Source organism: Borostomias antarcticus (assembly GCF_949987555.1).
Source record: "Borostomias antarcticus genome assembly, chromosome: 26".
Classification (NCBI taxonomy): Eukaryota; Metazoa; Chordata; class Actinopteri; order Stomiiformes; family Stomiidae; genus Borostomias; species Borostomias antarcticus.
Window position 1 is genome coordinate 5,775,366 of NC_140259.1, and position 21,345 is coordinate 5,796,710.

General features: G+C 49.9%; 1 protein-coding gene across 1 annotated transcript in view; it reads right to left on the minus strand.

The window, feature by feature from the left end:
• Positions 1–20,186: 20,186 nt before the first annotated feature.
• onecut3a (one cut homeobox 3a) overlaps positions 20,187–21,345 on the minus strand; it is a gene marked incomplete at both ends in the record, with an annotated part of 29,420 nt that continues 28,261 nt past the window's right edge. The window contains one exon of the mRNA XM_084459184.1: positions 20,187–20,486. Coding sequence (XP_084315310.1) covers positions 20,187–20,486 — 300 coding nt within the window. The remainder of the gene's footprint in view (positions 20,487–21,345) is intronic.

Here is a 21,345-nt window from a genome sequence, read left to right on the forward strand (position 1 = left end):
GTCTCCCTCTCATGTACATGAGTGCCAGAGGTAGAACTCTCATCCATGACAGACCTGTCTCTGCCATCAGCTTGGTGAGCTTTACTTTCAGAGTTTGATTAGCTCTCTCCACTATTCCAGCACTTGCTGGATGATAGCTACAATGCGTTCTAAGGTCAATCTGTAGGCTATTGCAGATTTCCTGAATGACACTATTTACAAAATGGCTCCCTCGATCTGAAGAGAGTTTGGTTGGCAGGCCCCATCTTGGAATGATCTCTCTCAGGAGACTCTTTGCCACTGACAACGCTGAGGCATGCCTGCAAGGAAATACCTCAGTCCATTTGGAGAAAACATCAGTTAACACTAGGCAATATTTGTACCCCTGGCATGGAGAGAGTTCAATAAAATCCATCATAACATGTTCCCATGGCCCACTTGGCCGAGGATGTGCTGACAGTTCCATTTTTCGCTTAAGTCTTTCGGACCTCCCATTCAGGGCGCAATCCCGGGCTAGACCCCGTTCCGTCCGAGGCCTCAAGCCAGGCTCCCCTGGAATGAGAGCTCAGCCTTCTGCTTCCCGGTGTCTTCTTTTCAAAGCCCACCGATCACAGAAGCACTACTCGCCTACTAACGCATTCGGTTTTGGCTTGTAGTGGCCTGACTGTACATTGAGCCGAGCGCGGCGGCCATCTCAGGTCTTACTGCCATATGCGACCCGACCGGCCGGTGACCCAGTCGATAGCGATCCCGGACACCGTAGTGATTGTTAGTCACCCAGCTCAGAACCGACGGTCTGATCCTAATTCCACTTGTGCTATGAATATTAGAACTTTGACCGTTTTCACCAGCCTTGCCTATTCACAGAGGTCGTCTCTAACGCCCCTCTGCTTAGGTGTGGACTGTCGTCCACGTACCACACAGTGCCAACCCCTTAACGGCGACACAGTGCTGACTAGACGGTACCAGAGCAGTATGTTAATTCATACTTCCTCAGACACGGGGGCCTTCAGTCGTCTCCCCTAGCACTATAAGACAATTTTAACGTGCCCTTTTGGGACCTTGCAGTCCCGCCCCCGTCTGTTTAAGGCTAGGTCCAGGGGTGCCCACTCCCCCTCCCTACCCTTATGTCTTAAGCTACATATTAGAAAAAGAGACAAAACAAACAGTTAAACAGACAAACAGCAGGTCCCAAGCAGTCCCCAGGAAAGCATGATCCAGGCTTTTCAAAGATCTGCCCCCCAGGGTCCATAGCACCTGAAAAATAAAACTCAAACACAGACTGGGTTCAATAGCAGAGGGGAAGGCCTAATGCCAACTCCTCAAAAAACACATCATTATATGAATGAAATTCATACAGTAGAAATGCATAAAACGAACAGCTTATGGCCATTCATTGACTATTGAAACAAACTCCTGAATCAAACACCTATTCAAAACCCTGTCAGACTTTTGAGTTCGCTCTACATCTATTTCATCCTGTTTATTTACCTTAAAAAAAAATTAGTCTATATTGGCTAGTTAAAATCTCCCTTATGGGTTGTTCAAGGGAACTCCAGCAGGTGGCGCTCTTAACTCGTATTGTAGAGGGGAGAGAGAAGGGGCGTGGCTAAATGCGGGAGCAGCAACAGCTTGGTTGGGTGCTATAGAATTAACAGGCTTTTCCCTTAACCTAATCATCTCAACCACCTCTAGCTGCTTAGAATTTTAGAATTTAACACTAAAAATGTCAGATGTGGATGTAAGAAATCGAAAAATGATTTAGCACAACAATCTCATCAGGCTAGACGTTTAGCAGTAGAATTCTTTACATCCTCTAGCATATTTTAATAGCTAGTGTTACAGGGACACCTAGTGGTGCTCCCAAAATGTTGCATGTATGACCCGGAAGTGGTCTATGGCCGTGCGCGGGGAAAAATTTAAAGAAACAAATCCCTAATAACTACGACGCAGCCTAACCCCAAAAACAGCAATGAAAGGAAACCTTATGGTTAACTCACGGCGGGAAAGAATACAATTTCGAAAGAAACACACATTAAGACACATTAAATTCGCTTAGTACTCACTCAGTCAGCGAAGTGCTTTGTTCTCTTCTGGCTCACTCCTCTGGCTCAATGGCGGATCACCGGGACAGTGTTTTCCTGCGTCTCCTAGGCAACCAGCTAGCCTACTGGGAATCTAGCAGAATTTTAACAGTCTAAAAAGTGTACAAAAATACTTACAATACTTCTTACCTGGATCCATGGCGCGCGTAACAAACATACAATCAAGAGCCGAGGCTCAAACAGTGAACACATAAGACACAAGACGAAACAAAGGCCCACGTTTACAACAACCATGCTCGGCTGCACTAGCAATTTGGTCCAGGCTAAACCAGATGTCTAGATCCTACCAAATTGTACAGCCACTTAGTGAAAACTAACGCTCGTTAGGTTTACCAAGTCACCCAGGAACAAAGGGACAAACGCTTATTTATATAGCGCTTAAAACAACACATACAAGACAGACTAAAGCTCGAACTGCACCCTTACCTGGTCCAGGCTAGACCTTCCGTCTAGATCCTACCAAATTACTGTACAGTTCTTGGTCAAAGCTAACGCTCGTTAGGTTTACCAATTTGATCAAAGCTAACTTATCGTTAGGTCTACCAAACCACCCGGGATCAAATGGGAAAACGTTTCTCCAAGAAACGCGGATTGGAAACACCAATCACTCCCTGTAGCTACTTTTCTGCGGTTTTAATCTCATCCGCGACCGGCCAAAAGGGAAACACGTCCTGTGCCAACTCTTTGGCGTATTAGACCAAAACTCACACTTCTTCTGAACACTGCTTAACCCTCGTAACGAAACAAGGACGAAGTCGAAGGACAATACGATATAAAATCTATTGCTGTTCACATCTCCTTAGATAGTTACTTACTAAATACCCACGCTGGGGTTTTCTGTTTTCAAACAATCCAGACCAACAAGCTGAACCAAATCAAGGCAAATACAACTCAACCCATAAGAGGGTTCGTTTAAACGTACCTGTGAGCTTCAAGAATCCAGTGTAAGAACTGAGGAAATAATCTCGGCGTGCGCTCTAGCGCAAGAGAGAAAATTGATTTTCCAAAACCCACTATGGACCCGACACGTCTGTCGATCAGTTCATCCACTGGAATCCCGGCAACACGCAGGCAGTGCTCCCATTCCCGTTCGCCAAACTGTGATAGTATTTTAGACTGGTCTAGTCCAAAGATTTACCAAGATACGTTCAAAAGGTTGAGTCTGGTTTATTGTGAAAATCAATACTTGCGCAAGGACTTCCTGAACAACGCAAACAAAGGTGGTTTCGTCAGAGAAGTGAAGTCAGCCTCTTCGCTCTGGCTTATATACAGTCAAAACACAGGTAGAGTCTTTCTAGGAGGTGATTGGCTAAACTCATTGCACGTCATGTGAAATGGCAGGCGTGGCCAAGAGTATAGACATGTGAAACAAAGGAAACAAATGTCTGAATCAGGACGAGGAAGATGAAGGTGTGGCCCTTCTGACTTAAACAAAGAGATGAGGAAGAGTGTGTTTACAATTACAAAGGGGAGAGCTGAGGTGTTTTACATTTACAAAGGGGAGACTGAAACTAGGGTTTGCAGGGGACTTGGGGGAAGGCGATGAATTACCAGGACAAAAGTTTAAGGTGTTTGGATGCAAATTCCTGGACAATCCCAAAAAAATCAGGACCACAAGGGTCTTTAATTCTCCAGACGGTAGTCCATCCATCCATCCATCCATCTTCATCCGCTTATCCGGGGTCGGGTCATGGAGGCAGCAGTTCCAGCAGGGGGCCCCAGACATCCCTTTCCCTGGCAGCATCAACCAGCTCTGCCTGGGGGATCTTTAGCCGCTCACAGGACAGTGCGGAGATGTAATCTCGCCACCTAGTCCTGGGTCTACCCCGCGGCCTCCTCCCAGCCGGACACGCCTGGAACACCTCCCAGAGCCAGCCTTTGCCGACCGGGTCCGGACCTTCGGTGCCCTCCGCCTTCACTGCCACCGAGTTGGCAGCGCACCCGACCCCGACAGCTCCTCCCGGGGTCCACGGGATGGAGGATGAGATGGTGTCTCCACGGGATGGAGGATGAGATGGTGTCTCCACGGGATGGAGGATGAGATGGTGTCTCCACGGGATGGAGGATGAGATGGTGTCTCCACGGGATGGAGGATGAGATGGGAGCTGGGATCCAACCGCAGACCTTGTGATCCCCAGCCGGACGCTCTACAGTAGATATAGGCACATAGACGCCTATGTACATATTCATATATAGACATATGCACATAGACACATACAGTACAGTACATATGCAGATTTTAGAGTGGGTGAAGAGAGGGAGGAGAGGGAAGGAGGGGGGGGGGGTGAGGGGAGGATGGGTGAGGAGGAGGAGGAGGTGGGGTGAAGAGGAGGAGGAGAGGAGAAGGGAGATGGGTGCAAAGGATAGACTGTTCAGAATGAGTTCAAGAAAAACTCTATTGAATTCTCTTCTGTGCAAATGGGTGTTTTACAAATAGTACGACTGACGAGACTTGATAGATCTGCAGAGTCGTCATAAACCCAGACCACTGAGTTCTGTGGAAAGACGTGGGTGACAATTTCACACAGGAAACTGAGACTTGCCTGTGTGTCCCTCAGCTCTTAACATTATTCACCCTGGCTGGCAGAAACAACATTTGAGCATCGATCAAAATAGATTAAAAAAATGAATGGTTCCCTTTTCTACTTCAGCTTGATAAAAAAATATGTTTTCAACTTGTACAGTATGGTGAATTTACCCCATCAATATACAATTAAAAGTATATGACCTCATTAGTGACTATGATTTAGAGGCCTATTGTTGTCAGCCCAACGTGATAATTCTTGGAGTAGTGCTACTCTCACACCCAACCCCCAACCTGGGGTAACTCAACATGGAGGACCCTGGGTTAGTCTGCCTCCTACCCTCCAACTACTGTTTCACCTCCCGGGGGGTATCTGGTCTGCCTCCTACCCTCCAACTACTGTTTCACCTCCCTGGGGGTATCTGGTCTGCCTCCTACCCTCACTGTTTCACCTCCCGGGGGGTATCTGGTCTGCCTCCTACCCTCCAACTACTGTTTCACCTCCCGGGGGTATCTGGTCTGCCTCCTACCCTCACTGTTTCACCTCCCGGGGGTATCTGGTCTGCCTCCTACCCTCACTGTTTCACCTCCCGGGGGTATCTGGTCTGCCTCCTACCCTCACTGTTTCACCTCCCGGGGGTATCTGGTCTGCCTCCTACCCTCACTGTTTCACCTCCCGGGGGTATCTGGTCTGCCTCCTACCCTCCAACTACTGTTTCACCTCCCGGGGGGTATCTGGTCTGCCTCCTACCCTCCTACTACTGTTTCACCTCCCGGGGGGTATCTGGTCTGCCTCCTACCCTCCAACTACTGTTTCACCTCCGGGGGGTATCTGCACCCTCTATGCTCACGATGACGTCGTAACAGACCAATAGCAGGCCTCTCTGAGTACCGTTATCTCTCTGCCCACAAAGGAAACCGCCATGTTCAGCTCTACCCTCTCTCTCTCTCCCTCCCTTCCTCTCTCTCTCTCTCTCTCTCTCTCCCTCCCTTCCTCTCTCTCTCTCTCTCTCCCTCCCTCCCTCCCTCTCTCTCTTCTCAGAAACCCCAACCACTCACACAACTTTTTATTTATTTATCAAGATGCACGTCTGAGCTTTTGTTAATGAGGAGTATACAATATAACTATGTATAAGGATAACTAAACTTGATATTCTAATATGGGGTGGCATAACATTTAAATACTGATGGTTAGTATGAATACCAGCTAGTAGTAACTTGCTCAGGATGGATTCAGAACAACTCTCATTAAAAAATGCTTGTAGCTGTTTGAGAATCTTGGGTTGAATCGTGACCCCGCCTCAAAGTGACAGGCCGTCCGTCTCAGAGTGCTGCTGTCTCACCGACCACAAAGACAACTGCAACGTTCAGCTCGACCCACCCACCCCTCTCTCACACACACACACACACACACACAAAGTGTCAAACTATAACCGCTCACACAGCTATTTTCTAGTTAGCAGGACGTCCATCTGAGCTTGTATTAATATGTTATACATGTTCTACACTTTCTCTATTTTGCATTTAAGATCTTTCTTCTGTTTCTTCTTTACCTGGAAAAGCAAAGATGTATATTGCCCAAGTCTAGACTAGAGATTGCAGTACGTCATCCGCTCAGCTGAGAGGCTGATTGGCTGTGACCTGCTATCCGTCCAGGAACTGCCCGCCTCCAGGGCCCTGAAGTGGGCAAGAAAGGTTGTGAGCGACCTCTCCCGCCCCGGTCACAATCTCAGAGGCCCTTTCTGAATCCAGTCCCTCCCCACTCGCACTCAGTCACCGAGTGAACTCCGTTTTGTAGTCCCCTCACAGCTGAATGTAGTTCCCTTGATTAGGGTGTAGGGTATAAAACCCTTAGGGACGCGCTCCCCTCACTCCAGCGGAAACAGGAAACACAAACCACAACGGTTACCATGGTTTCGGGTCAACAGCACTTTGCAGCGGCAGAGGCATCGTTCGTATCTTCCTTGTTACAGCTTATGAGGGTTGCCTATATCAGATAGCCTACCTAGGTCCTAAGTGGAAATATCCAAATTACAATATGGCCAAGGCGTTCAATTATATTTATACATCTTTTTAAGAACTCTTACCTATTCATTTCACCGTTACCCTAATTCATTATTATTATTATTATTATTATTATTATTAGGACTATTGTCAATAAAATAATTGTCATTTTTCCACCGCAGCTGCTTCAGCACGATTATTTGTAGGCTAATTGTGTATTCTTTGTATTTTTGTTTTTATTTGCATTAAAACAAAGCAGTCTTGTTTGTCCTGATGTTAGGCTCATTTCATCTTCACTGTTATGAAGCACTTTGGGCTGCAATTCTTGTGTTGAAAGTTGCTATACAGTTTATTAAAACAAGCCCATAAAAATTGCACAAGCTGGCCGTATGAACCTGTGTTTGTCCTCTTGTCATTTTCTGCAAATAATGTCTGACATTCTAAATTTTGGGGAAAAGTAGTATATAGAAAGTGCACTTACTCAAAAACATCTATAAATAGTAAACCATACATACGTAAACCAGGATGTTGCTGTGATCTCATCCTTTCCAGAGCTGTGTTCACCTGTGGTCTGAAGTATAGGCTAGTTTAGATTGCAGACCATACCACTAATATGACAACCAGAGATTGCACATATTTGTCTCCAGATTATGTATAAAGGATACACAGGGATTGCCACAATTCTTATTTATTGAAAATAAAATAATATTGAAAACTGAAAATTGGGCATCACCGATCACAACTGAAAATTATTAATCCCCATCAATGGACCCCCGTCTTTTTTGGCAGGGGGGGGGGGGGTTCAAGAGAGGACGCCATGGATGTGTCTGAGAGGGATGGTTGATCGGACGTGGATGTGCCTGGGAGGGATGGTTGATCAGACGTGGATGTGTCTGGGAGGGATGGTGGATCAGACGTGGATGTGTCTGGGAGGGATGGTGTATCAGACGTGGATGTGTCTGGGAGGGATGGTGTATCAGACGTGGATGTGTCTGGGAGGGATGGTGTATCAGACGTGGATGTGTCTGGGAGGGATGGTTGATCAGACGTGGATGTGTCTGGGAGGGATGGTGGATCAGACGTGGATGTGTCTGGGAGGGATGGTGTATCAGACGTGGATGTGTCTGGGAGGGATGGTGGATCAGACGTGGATGTGTCTGGGAGGGATGGTGTATCAGACGTGGATGTGTCTGGGAGGGATGGTGGATCAGACGTGGATGTGTCTGGGAGGGATGGTTGATCAGACGTGGATGTGCCTGGGAGGGATGGTTGATCAGACGTGGATGTGCCTGGGAGGGATGGTTGATCAGACGTGGATGTGCCTGGGAGGGATGGTTGATCGGACGTGGATGTGCCTGGGAGGGGCAGTGGATTGGACCTGGATGTGCCCGGGAGGGAAGATGGATCTGGACTGGCCTTGATGGTGGGGTTCGACATGCATGAGGCAATGAGGACAGGTGGAGTCAAAGATTGTTTTGACTCCACTGCCTCATGCATGCCATCATAGAAGCTCCAAGTAGCAGGGCCTTCCTCTCCCTGGTCAGTCCCAGAGCCAGTTGGTGGAGCTCTCAGCTCCTAAAACAAACAGTGGCATGAGAACTCTGCAGCATCTAGAAGACTATATTCATGTTATGTGAAACACATTTACTGTGTACTTCTTGAAATTCACCCATTTCTTTGAGGCCTGTTTTGGACTTGCCTGACCCTCCAGGTTCATTTCTTTTATGATGAAGCTGTTAAATATGTCCGGGAAGATGGTTAAAATGTTTTGGTCAGAATGAGTGCTGTGTGACTCCTCCAATCACTCCACATCTTACCAAGTAGTAGTCCTACACATGATTTATCAAGTCCTAGTAATGGGATACAATCACACAATTAATCTTCTTTGAAAGAATCTTAAACATTAAGGTGTTTTTGGTTGTAGGCCTAATCAGTGAAATCTGCCAATGGAACAAGTGAAACTTTGCTTGATGTTTGGAAGAAGATGCATTTATCTAAAGACAAATCACTTGGTCTATATCTCACTGAAATGTTGCCTGTTGGTTGACTGTCTACATTACGTGTAAAAAGATGTGTTTTGTGGTGAGTGGCAGGCCGTTCATGGACTAAACCTGTGAAAAAACTTATTCCCAAGCTTCTTTAGTGCTGTTTCGTTTTTTTTGTGGACAACTTTTCATTTTCCATTCTCAGTTTGATCAGCTGTTTAGTCTGAACAACAGTCCTGGTAAATATCCACCAGCCACCACTTTACATTACAATCAAATGAACATAATCTAGCGTTTTCTGAACTGGAGAACGGAATTTGATGCGAAATACAATGCAAATGTCGTAAAATGTGTGAGGAACTTACATTTGTACGGTGCATTTTCCATTTCGGACAATAAAAACATCTGCACGTGTGAATGGAGCCTGCATCGGTGCAGACTCTCTACCGAGGGTGTTATAAGCCACCCTCACTCGGCGCTAATTGGTTTCGGATGGCACTTAATATGGCGCGGCCTCCGCGTGAACGCGCAAACCGAGGGGGAGTGCATAGGGCGAGGGAAGAGGAGCTGGATTCGAAAAGGGCCTCTTTGAACCACGTGGCTCCCCTCCGGCAGGAGGCTGCGGCCCCTCAGGACCAAGACCTCTCGCCACAAAAGCAGCTTTTTGTGTGTTGTCCCCAGGGTCTCTTCCCCTAGCCCTTCTCCCGAGGGAAGGAATAACAATGGGACCCCAACACGATAAAGAACTCAACTAGGACGAAACTAAAGTAGCAATGTAGAAGGTAACATAAGCAAACATAATCACCCCCTTTCCCCGCCCCCTACACATGCAACAAGCCACAATAAATAGGAGACAGGAAGACAGGTGATTGGATGAGATAGCTGGAACACAGGTGGACTTGATGGAGACATGATGGACAACAATTAGCAGAGGGATCAGCAGCCTGGATGGAGGACACAGGAACACCTGGGGAGAGCACAGGTCAACACAAGGTCGTGGCTGCGTTCCGAATCGCATACTTCTACTTCTTACTACCAGTACCTACTACAGCTGCCCTTAGAAAGTACGTACTTTGCAAGCAGTAGGCATCCAATTGGGACATACTACCTCGTCATAACATTGCGCCTCGCTGTCCATAACGCGACATTCGTCTACAGCTGTCACGACTCGCACATGTGATGCAAATTTCCGCTGCGCACAGGATTGTGGGTCAGAATAGCTAGAAAAGCCTGCTGGCTTGCATACTGCAAAATACGACCGGATGTAGTAGGACATCCTGGTATTTTTGCCATACTGCATGTGGCATACTATGTATTGGGACATATTACATCCTGTTTTGGCATACTATATAGTAGGGTAGTATGCGATTCGGAACGCAGCCCAGGTCTCAGTGTCTCAGTGTCAGTGCTGCCACTGCAACAGCCCGCAAACTGTGTTAAGCAGAGCTAACACGGAGCTACTGTAGCTAGCTGTTTTAAACGAATCCTATAGCCGGAGATACACTCTCCAGTTTTAAACATCGCAGTGCCGGTGAACCCCTCCCGCTCCATGACCCAAAATGTCAGTCTTACCGTCCCAGACCTGATCAGACCTTAAGACGTGCGTGCTCACACTGTAGGCCTACGACTGCTGTCAGCCACGACTGCTTGTGCTGCGACTTGTGCAGTTGTTGAAATGAATTTTATAATTTCATGAACACATGAAAATGAAAACATGAGCTTTTATCTTGTCAATGTCGACTAAATGTGCGTTGTTGAATAAATACTTGAGAGCGACACCAAAGACTAGCTCAATCAAAAACAATCAAAACTCAGCTACCAGGTAGCTCAAAGGTAGTTGTACCACACATCGCAGATCAGTGTTTTAACCTCCTCCTTGCCCCTCCCCCCAGGTCCACAATACCCACCCCCGACCTGCAGAGCTGAGGTCAAAGTTCAGGAGAGGCTCCTCCCACCGCCGCTCAGTCTGGCCATGGGATGGGACGCCTCATCACCTCCAGGGCTGGCCTCCGCAGTGGCCCCCATGGACAGAAAGGGTACTGCAGGTGGTGCCAGCCCGGGTTAGGGTTAAGGTTAGGGGTTACGGTCCATTTTGTCCTCTTCTGCCCCCTATACCTGCCTGTCAGAGGTCTTCCTACAACAGGTTACAGCAGCAGACTCGTTATATCAGAGGAAAACATGGGATGAACTTTTGAAACTCTGTCTAGGAGAAGATCCACGATTCACACATTTAGCTGCACAATACGTAACACTCTGCCATGATATTAGAGAAAAACATGAATGTTAATTAACATATTACATAATCTGATTATATTATTTTTGTATATTTTGTATTTTAATGTATATATCATATCTCTCCGGTTAATACTCCATTAGATTGCATTGACAAATGTAACATATTTTATGTAATGAATGCGTATATGTGTATGTCATATGTATGTATATGTATATAATCGTGTATTATTATTCTGCTTTGGCAACGACGGTTTATTACCATTCACGCCAATAAAGCTTATTTGATTTGATTTGGTTCCAGTCAGGTGTTGAAATGTACCGTATGTCCTCTCGGTGTGACAAACCAAACGGAGACAGCACGGATTTGTTTTACAATTGTTTTATTTGTTAATTTATTTCAAAACACGCAATTTTACCCATATTATCCTTTTAAAGTTTTTTATTTTCTGTAACAGTTATTACTCTGGTGTTTCTCCTCTAGAGCTCCTGTCCTCCCCAGGGAGGAGAGGGGAGGAGGCTCCCTCCCCACGCGTGTGTGTGTTCCCCCTCCACAGCCTCGCAGACAGACAGGCGTGTGTGTGTGTGTGTGTGTGTGTGTGTGTGTGTGTGTGTGTGGGACCCGTAGAGTAGCTTAGAGAGCGGAGCGTTGTCTCGTAGTCAGATTGTCATTCCTCTGATTTCATCTTTGGTTTCAGCTCAGACTCTCAAGAGAGCAGACTCGCCTGTGTGTGTGTGTGTGTGTGTGTGTGTGTGTGTGTGTGTGTGTGTGATTGCCTGTCTGCCTGTGTGCACTATAAGCCACCATTTTCCGGAGGATTGTAAACGACGTGTCCCTATGAGCAGTCTCAGAGCTGCTTGTGGCCCCTTCCTCGGCCGTGGACAGTTTGGGGCAGTGTGTGTGTGTGTGTGTGTGTGTGTGTGTGTGTGTGTGTGTGTGTGTGTGTGTGTGTGTGTGTGTGTGTGTGTGTGTGTGTGTGTGTGTGTGAAGAGTTCAGTGGGGGGGGGGGGAACACACAGACTGGTTTGAACAACAGCAGGGGGTCTGCTGTAGCACCTCTCCTCTCCAGCCTCTCTCTCTCCCTCCCTCTCTCTCTCTCTCTCCATCCCTCTCTGTCTCTCTCTCTCTCCCTCCCTCTCTGTCTCTCTCTCTCCATCCCTCTCTGTCTCTCTCTCCCTCCCTCTCTGTCTCTCTCTCCCTCCCTCCCTCTCTGTCTCTCTCTCTCCCTCCCTCTCTGTCTCTCTCTCCCTCTCCGTCTCTCTCTCTCCCTCCCTCTCTGTCTCTCTCTCTCCCTCCCTCTCTGTCTCTCTCTCTCCATCCCTCTCTGTCTCTCTCTCCCTCCCTCTCTGTCTCTCTCTCTCCCTCCCTCTCTCTCTCTCTCTCCATCCCTCTCTGTCTCTCTCTCCCTCCTTCTCTATCTCTCTCTCCATCCCTCTCTCTCTCTCCCTCCCTCCCTCTCTGTCTCTCTCTCCCTCCTTCTCTGTCTCTCTCTCCCTCTCCGTCTCTCTCTCTCCCTCCCTCTCTGTCTCTCTCTCTCCATCCCTCTCTGTCTCTCTCTCCATCCCTCTCTGTCTCTCTCCATCCCTCTCTGTCTCTCTCTCTCCCTCCCTCTCTGTCTCTCTCTCTCCATCCCTCTCTCTCTCTCTCCATCCCTCTCTCTCTCTCTCTCTCCATCCCTCTCTCTCTCTCTTTCTCCATCCCTCTCTCTCCCTCCCTCCCTCTCTGTCTCTCTCTCCCTCCCTCTCTGTATCTCTCTCTCCATCCCTCTCTGTCTCTCTCTCCATCCCTCTCTGTCTCTCTCTCTCTCCATCCCTCCCTCTCTCTCTCTCTCTCTCCATCCCTCCCTCTCTGTCTCTCTCTCCATCCCTCTCTCTCTCTCTCCATCCCTCCCTCTCTGTCTCTCTGTCTCTTGTCTGTGTGTCTCAGAGAGGCTGAAGCTGACTGAACCCACCTGGGGAAGGGGGGGGGGGGGGGTTGATGGACTGATGGTGTCGTGGGGAGGGGGGGGGGGGGGGGGGGGGGGCACACTCTGACCCAGCAGCAACGATTAAGATTGGGGGGTCAGGTGCTTGCATAGTTTTCTGTGCAAAAGCCGCCAGCCGGAGCCCCTTCGTCCTCGCGGCTGGCTACATCGTCATTGGATCAGTAGGACAGGGGGGTGATGGGTAATGTAGTCTCCTCTCACCCTTTCCCCTTGCGTGGCGCACTGCATTGTGGGGAGGTGAGGCTGAGTCCTCTTGATTCGGTGTCACGCAGTGCGAGCGCAGGGCGAGTGTGGAGGGGGGGAGGGGTGACGGGGGGGGGGTCGGGGGTTGGTCAGTTGTGTAAATTAGAATGTGGCGACATGTCGGAGACGCGACACGTTTTAGTGGACGAGTCCGAAGGTGAAGCGTTAACGCGTGTGTGTGAGTTGACTGGGCATGACTGGTGACAGGATGTGGGGAGGGGTGTGTGTGTGTGGGGGGGGGGGTGGGGGCGGGGTCAGGTTGGGGCAGTTAACGGGGCGCTACAGCAGAACTCCCACCCTGAGAGCCTCTTTCCCTCCGTCTCTCTCCATCCCTCCATCCCCCTCTCCTCCCTGCCTGCCTGTCCTCCCTCCACCCTTTTCTTGTTTTGAAACTGATTGTCTTCTACCATCACAAAGACACTTGGTTCTGATTGAATAACAGGTAACAGAAGAGGGAGAGCTCAGTGTGACTGGGGGGGATTAAACTGCCTGTCTGTCTACCTATCTGTCTGTCTGAATCTGTCTGTCTGCCTATCTGTCTGTGTCTGCCTATCTGTCTGTCTACCTATCTGCCTGTCTGAATCTGTCTGTCTGCCTATCTGTCTGTCTGTCTGCCTATCTGTCTGCCTATCTGTCTATCTGTCTGTCTACCTATCTGTCTGTCTGAATCTGTCTGTCTACCTATCTGTCTGTCTGTCTGCCTATCTGTCTGTCTGCCTGTCTGAATCTGTCTGTCTGCCTATCTGTCTGTCTGTCTGCCTATCTGTCTGTCTGTCTGTCTGTCTACCTATCTGCCTGTCTGAATCTGTCTGTCTGCCTATCTGTCTGTCTGCCTATCTGTCTGTCTATCTGCCTATCTGTCTGTCTGTCTGTCTGCCTGTCTGTCTGTCAATCTGCCTGTCTGAATCTGTCTGTCTGCCTATCTGTCTGTCTGCCTATCTGTCTGCCTATCTGTCTGTCTGTCTGTCGTCCTGTCTGTCTGTCAATCTGCCTGTCTGAATCTGTCTGTCTGCCTATCTGTCTGTCTGTCTGTCTGTCGTCCTGTCTGCCTGTCAATCTGCCTGTCTGAATCTGTCTGTCTGCCTGTCAATCTGTCTGTCTGTCTGCCTGTCTGTCTGTCTGTCTGTCTGTCTGTATCCCTGTCAACCTCTTAGTCCCATAGGGAAATGCACACCTATGCTGTTTGACAGTAGATGAGAACATTTCTGGTTGGAGGGGTCAGTTGCCAGGCAGAACTGGTCTGGGTTGGTTAGAATGGGCCGATGCCGCATGACAGAGAAACCCAAACAAAGAAGAACACAGAGATAGGAATGCACGCTCACACACAGAGAGAGAGAGAGAGAGAGAGAGAGAGAGAGAGAGAGAGCAGTAAAGGATGTGGTGGTGAAGGGCGGGGTGAGGGGGGGGGGTGTGTGTGGGGGGGGGGTCACGACCTGTCCCTCTGATTACCTCCAAGACGAAACTCCGTCCTCGGAAAAGCAGGACAAGTCATGTGAACCCCAGCGACCCCCCACATGCTGAGAAATGAGATTGGATGCATTTGATTTGAGTAGAGGAGTCCAACCTCCCCCGGCACACTGCCCTCTACTGGCAAGAAATATATACATCAAAAAGAAACGGGGGGGAGAGGGTTGCAACAGCACATGCACACAACCAGTGAATCCAACAGTGACAAAACAAATCTAAAACAAGGACCCTTCAAATCCCCCTCCCACCCCTGGGGGTCCGTCCTCATCTTCCCTGCCCCCCCCCACCCCCCGCCACGTCCGTCCTCATCGTCCTCCCACTAAAAACCACAGGTCATTTCTGTTGGTTCCTATACAGGTATACGATATCCATGCAGAAAAGAAAAGGTCACCCCTCCCGGTCCACTAGGGGGCGCTGTTGTTAATATTGTTCATCGGGAGCACTTAAACGCACAGTCTTCCAAAGTAACTTCATTATTCTTTTTTTTTTTTTTTAAGGAGAAAAGAGAACGTGTAGAGACAGAGGAAAGCTAATGACGAGTACAAAAATGATCTTCCCTTTGGTTGATATTCAAATGATGCTTCTTTTTTTTTTCTTCTTCAAATTCATCAACCCAAAAGTGATTTTTTTTCTCTTTTTTGCCTTTGAATATACATGTCACTCAGAGAGCTGAACTCTGTAGCTCTTTCCTCTTGCCTTGCCTCGTTCCCCCTGTACACCTCCACACAAACATTCACAATGTCAATCCTTTATGAAAACAGTTAGGTACATGCCGTAGCAAAACAACAGGGAATAGACAAGAAGAATGAGCAAACGAATAAAAAGAATTTTTAACAGTATAAAGCTTCAAGTCACAAGTTCCAAAACTAACTATCATAGTATCATAGAATTAGAATCATCCTTATCATTAGCATTGATATTTTCAGTTAAATTACATAAACTTTACATGAAAGATTTGAGGTATTTCAGAATTAATTGTCAACACATGCCTGCCAAGTCTTAGCGCTGGCCAGGGGAAGGGTTTGATTACAAACTGACAAAATGGAGGGACGGAAATCGTGTGTGTGTGTGTATGCGTGTGTGCGTGTTTGCGTGTGGTGTCTACGTTTGAATGACTGCGCCCTTGCTCAAGAGTACCCGTGCAGCGATTGTGCTTGCACAGAGGTGGAGAGAGAGAGACATCTAGTGGTGACATGTTAAAACTACAGCCTGGAGCCCAAAACCCTCCTCTCCTTCTCTGCCACCTCACCCCCTCCTCTGTTCCATAAAAATATCTCTGTTGGGGAGCGGCCAGGCTGGCAGAGAAGGACCCCACAGCCCCCGGCATCAACAACCAGACAGTCATAACCAGATAAACTGATTAAGAAGTAGGCTTACATAAAATGTCTTGTTTCAAATAAATAGCGTATAGAGAATGTTTGATGGACTTTCTACATGATAAAGTGCTTGTATTGTAGTGTATCAAGAAGGAAAGTCAATATGGGAGAAAACGCTGACACAGCCCCCCCCCCCCCCCCCCCCCCCCCACCACGCCCACTCTGTGTCCCTCGTCTCAGCCCCCCCCCCTTCTGTCCATTATGAATGTAATGCCTATGCATGAGCGTGTGTGTGCGTGGGTGTGTGAATGTATGTGTAGGTGTGTGTGTGTCCAGAGCAGTCCCACCCGTGGTTGAAGAAAAAAGGCACTCAACTCTTATCTGCACAGCAGCCATAGCATTCTATGTGGCACTTTGCAGTCTGACTGCAGTGTGTGTGTGTGTGTGTGTGTGTGTGTGTGTACATGTGTGTGTGTACATGTGTGTCTGTAACCAGTGTGGACCAGTGGATCTGTTTGGTGCGCGTGCGAGTGTGCGCGAGTGTGTGTGTGCGCGCGAGTGTGTGTGTGTGTGTACGTGCGTGCGTGCGTGCGTGTGTGCGCACGCGTGTGTGTGTGCACGGGTGTGCGTGTGTGTGTGTGTGCGTGTGTGTGAATGTGTGTGTCCCCTGGTCAGGTTTGTGACTGGCAGGCGGGGGTATCTTTGGTATGGGCGGCGGTTTCATAAACCACACAGCTTAGTGAGGTAGCCTCTCTGGTTCTCACTACAAACAAAGGTCGTTTTCAGCGCGGAGCCCTACAGCTGAAAGAAGCAGCCGTCCTGAACTGTGTACCACAAGTCTATCTTCATCATCATCATCATCATCATGGTTCTGGAGGTGACCGTAACCCTCTGCTCTGAGCAGAGTTGAGTTAGTCAGCCCCGCTGCCGAACCCCGCCACAATGATAACGTCTTATCTAATCTGATCAGGTTATCTGGATACATTGTTGGAAATGCTACAGTTGCATTTTAAGACCACGCAGATAGGGTTCACATCGTGATAACTCCCTCCCTCCCTCCCTCCCTCCCGAAACCCCCCCCCCCCACAGAGTCAGCAGGTCTGTCTCGGAGGTCGCGCTGTCCTCGCATCCAGCTCCGGGTCTTGAGGGTCATCGACAGGGTGTGGAGAGACCAGCGGGGATATCAGTGTTTGTGTCTCTCTCCTGGTCTCCTTCAGAGAACGCAAAAAAAGAAGAAGATGTCCTTCATTGGCCTCACTTCCCGTCTTCCTTTTTGTCTTTTTAAAAAGTAGTTTCTTCCTTTTTTTGTCTTTTTTTTTGGGGGGGGGGGGGGTTATCAACAAGGTGCCTTCTGCACAACAGAGCACATAGTAACAAGGAATAGAAACTTGTGTCTATGGTTCTACCAATTTACCCGCATCAACATTAGAGAGAGAGAAAGAGAGAGAAGGGGGGGGAGAGAGAGAGGGGAAGGGGAAGGGGGGGGAGAGAGAGAGAGAGAGGGGAGGGGGGGGAGAGAGAGAGGGGAAGGAAGGGGGGGAGAGAGAGAGAGAGAGGGGAGGGGGGGGGAGAGAGAGAGGGGAAGGGGACAGGGGGAAAGAGAAGAGGTAGAGAAATAAGAATGAAAGAGTTTTTTCTTTAGTTTTCAGTATGTGTCCAGTATGTGTCGGTGCGGGTTGTCATGGTAACCCATCTTGTCGTAACTTTCGTCTTTTTGAGGTTTGTTATTGTACTCCGTTAAAATCTGGTTACTTTTTTAATTATTTTTTTTGTACAGTTTTCTAAAAAAGTAGATTCTAATTCACTTCAAAGTTGATTGTTGGTTGCTATGGCACATGCTGGCCTCCAGCAGGGGAGGGGCTGTGTGTGTGTGTGTGTGTGTGTGTGTGTGTGTGTGTGTGTGTGTGTGTGTGTGTGTGTGTGTGTGTGTGTGTGTGTGAACGTAGTACCATCCTCTCTGATTAGCATTAAGGCAGTTAGCATTGGCACTAGTTCTTGTAGCATTTCTGACTGTGGTGTGTGTGTGTGTGTGTGTGTGTGTGTGTGTATGTGTGTGTGTGTGTGTGTGTGTGTGTGTGTGTGTGTGTGTGTATGTGTGTGTGTGTGTGTGTCATCTGTGGTAGTCTAACAGGATGTAAAACAGGATGCCAATGTTTGGCTGAAAGGGTGTCAAAAAAAGAGCTCTATTGCACCTTGAACATGTCACGTGTGTGTGTGTGTGTGTGTGTGTATGACTGCACAGTAATAATGCACAGTAACATATCCTATATCTGAATATAGTCAAGTTCAAATGTGTGATGTTTAAAAACGTGGCCTGAAGCGATGGTTTGACCCTAACCCTCTCTGTTCTTCCCCCTCCCAACCAGAAGAGATGGTTTAACCCGCCCCCCCCCCCCCCCCCCCTCGATCCTTGGCCAGTATGGGGCGGAGGGGGGGACAACAATAGGATAATGGCTGACTATTGATCTGCCATCAGAAGACAGCTTTAGTGAGCCCGGTGTGGCGTGGCCTCTCCTCTCCTCTCCCCCCCCCAGCCCTGGAACCTCCCTCCCCCTCCCCCACCCCCGCCTCTGCTCCGCTGGCTGGTCCTGGTGCCTGCGGCGCCCTGTCTCCACCACCAGGGGGCACTGTGGCTCTGCTACTCTGGCCCAGACCGGGGCGAGGAAGGCTGCTGCGGCTGCTTGGAGGCCATTGTGTCTCCTCCTCCTCCTCTCCGCTGGGCTCCGGTCGCTGCTCCTCCTCCTCCTCCTCCTCCTCCTCCTCGTCTCCCCTGCTCCCCCGCTCGGCTGGCCAGGCGCCCGTCTCGTCTCGGCCCGGCGCTGGGGCTCCGTATTGATCCGCGGAGCTCTACCCTCCCCGAACAAAGAGCATGTCCAGACACCCTCCCTCCCTCCCCCGCCAGCTCTCTCTGTCTCCCTCGTCCCCTACGCCCGTCTCTCCGTCCGTCCGGTCGGTCGGGAGGCGCAGACGGACGCTGCGTTGTCTCTCCGAGAGCAGCTACACCCCCCCCCCCCCCCCAGCAGGACGCCATCTTCTGTGCAAATATACGGACCTGCCGGTCGACAGCCCTGAGCGGCGCCGCCCGCTTCACCTTGAGGGAGGGTCAAGGCCTCTCTCCTCTCTCTCTCTCTCTCTCTCTCTCCTCCCTCTCTCTCTCTCTCTCTCTCCCTCCTTCTCTCTCGCCGTTTGCATCGATTCATTTTTCAATTCATTAGTTTGCCGTATGATCTAAGCGGCTGGCAGAAATGGCGGGCCGTCTGGGAATACCTCAGGAGAGGAGAGCAGAGGAGAGGATGATGATCTGATCTCAGGTCTGTTCCGGAGAGCAGGGTGGGAGGGTTAGGGTCTGGGCGGTATGAGCAGAGGAGAGGATGATGATCTGATCTCAGGTCTGTTCCGGAGAGCAGGGTTGGAGGGTAAGGGTCTGGGCGGTATGAGGAGAGGAGAGGATGATGATCTGATCTCAGGTCTGTTCCGGAGAGCAGGGTGGGAGTGGGTCTGGGCGGTATGAGCAGAGGAGAGGATGATGATCTGATCTCAGGTCTGCGTTGGAGAGCAGGGTGGGAGTGGGTCTGGGCGGTATGAGGAGAGGAGAGGATGATGATCTGATCTCAGGTCTGTTCCGGAGAGCAGGGTGGGAGTGGGTCTGGGTCCTTGTATCTTCCTTGGGAGAGGAGGGAGGAGGAGGAGCAGTTGGGAGAGAGGGAGAGAGAGGAGGAGAGGAAGAGAGGAGGCCGGGGCCGGGGTTAGAGGAGAGGGAGAGAGGCCGGGGCCAGGGTTAGAGGAGAGGGAGAGAGGCCGGGGCCGGGGTTAGAGGAGAGGGAGAGAGGCCAGGGCCGGGGTTAGAGGAGAGGGAGAGAGGCCGGGGCCGGGGTAAGAGGAGAGGCTGGGAACGGACCAGGTTCGGTGGCTACTAGCGCTCGCGCTGCCAGGGAGGCGGACCGAGGAAGACCCGGAGGCCTGGTGCTGCTGTGCTGATTCAAATGAACATTAACATGAACACTTCCTGTAGGCATCCCAACCCGGACGGCCCTAACTGGAAAGGTGATCAAAACAAGGATTAAAAAAAACGTTGACTGACTGACTGACCGATGTTTGTGGTTGTGTGGACCCGACTCCACGTCACGCCCTCGGGTCCGAGTCCAAACAGTCCGGTTGAGAGTCTCTGAGATGCCCCCCCCCCCCCCCCCCCCCCCGCTGACCGAGAGGTGGTCGCATGGCACGAATACAGAGCAGGAGAGCGAGGAGCAGCAGGAGGAGGAGGAGGATGGGAGATGAGGGAGGGCGTGGCCACCCCCACCCTCCCACCCACACCCTCCCTGCCGCCGCCTCCTCCTCCTCCTTCCTCAGGCCTTGGAGAAGGTGGTGGCGGAGGTGCCCGGCTGACCGGGGCTGGTGGCGGCGCCGTGCTCGTCGTGCCAGCGGTCCACGCAGCGCCGTCGGGCGTTCATGAAGAAGTTGGAGACGGTGTTGAGCTCCAGGCCCAGCTGCTGGGAGATGGTGATCTGCATCTCCTTGGACGGCCGCTTGTTCTCCTTGAAGATGGCGATGAGCGTGCGACGCTGCAGGTCCGTGAACACCAGACGCTGCTTCTTGGGCGCCATGTTGCGGTCCTTGTGCTGCTCCTGCTCCTTGCGCTTGCAGGGCTGGGAGGGGGGGTTGGGAGTAGGGGTGGGGGGGGGCGGGGTGGGGGGGGCAGAGAGGGGAAAAGAAGAACACAGCAAGGTAAATACATTACATTACATTAGATTACATAATTGCATTACGTAGGTAGTCAGTGTCCTACTAGGGCGGCTGTAGCTCAGTTGGTTAGAGCGGGTCGTTCAGTGATCGAAGGGTCAGCGGTTCGAATCCCAGCTCCGACTGTCCACATGTCGAAGTGTCCTTGAGCAAGGCACCTAACCCAAAATTGCTCCCAATGAGCTGGTTAGCACCTTGCATGGCAGCTACCGCCATTGGTGAGTGTGTGTGTGAATGTGTGAATGAGAGGTCATTGTAAAGCGCATTTACCATTTACCATTTACCATTTACCATTTACCATTTACCATTTACCATTTACTTCTCACCAGAACTCACAACTGTGTCCCTTTTCAAAACAAGAGAGCAATAAGAGCATAATCTAGTGCTGAAGGAAAAGTGCAATAGTAGCAAAATAAAATATAAGAAGGTCTTAAGAGGGAGGATCCTGGTATTTGCACTAGCATTTTGTCCTGTCTGTCCCTGCACCCTGTCCAAAGTTGTCTCCATGTTATGCACCATTGCCCGAAAGCAAATTCTTAGTGTGTTGAAAAAACCACAATGGCAATAAAAACGAATTCCGATTAATCAGACATATCGTCAAAAGACGAGACGAAAAGACGTGAGACTAAGCGATGTGTCGCGTGTGTGTACCGTGACGTCATCACTGGGAGGGGCGGGCGGGAGGGCTGCCACAAGGGGGCGCGGCCGTGGACGTGACTGCGCCCAAACCTGGCCATGGACGTGACCGCGCCCAAACCTGGCCAC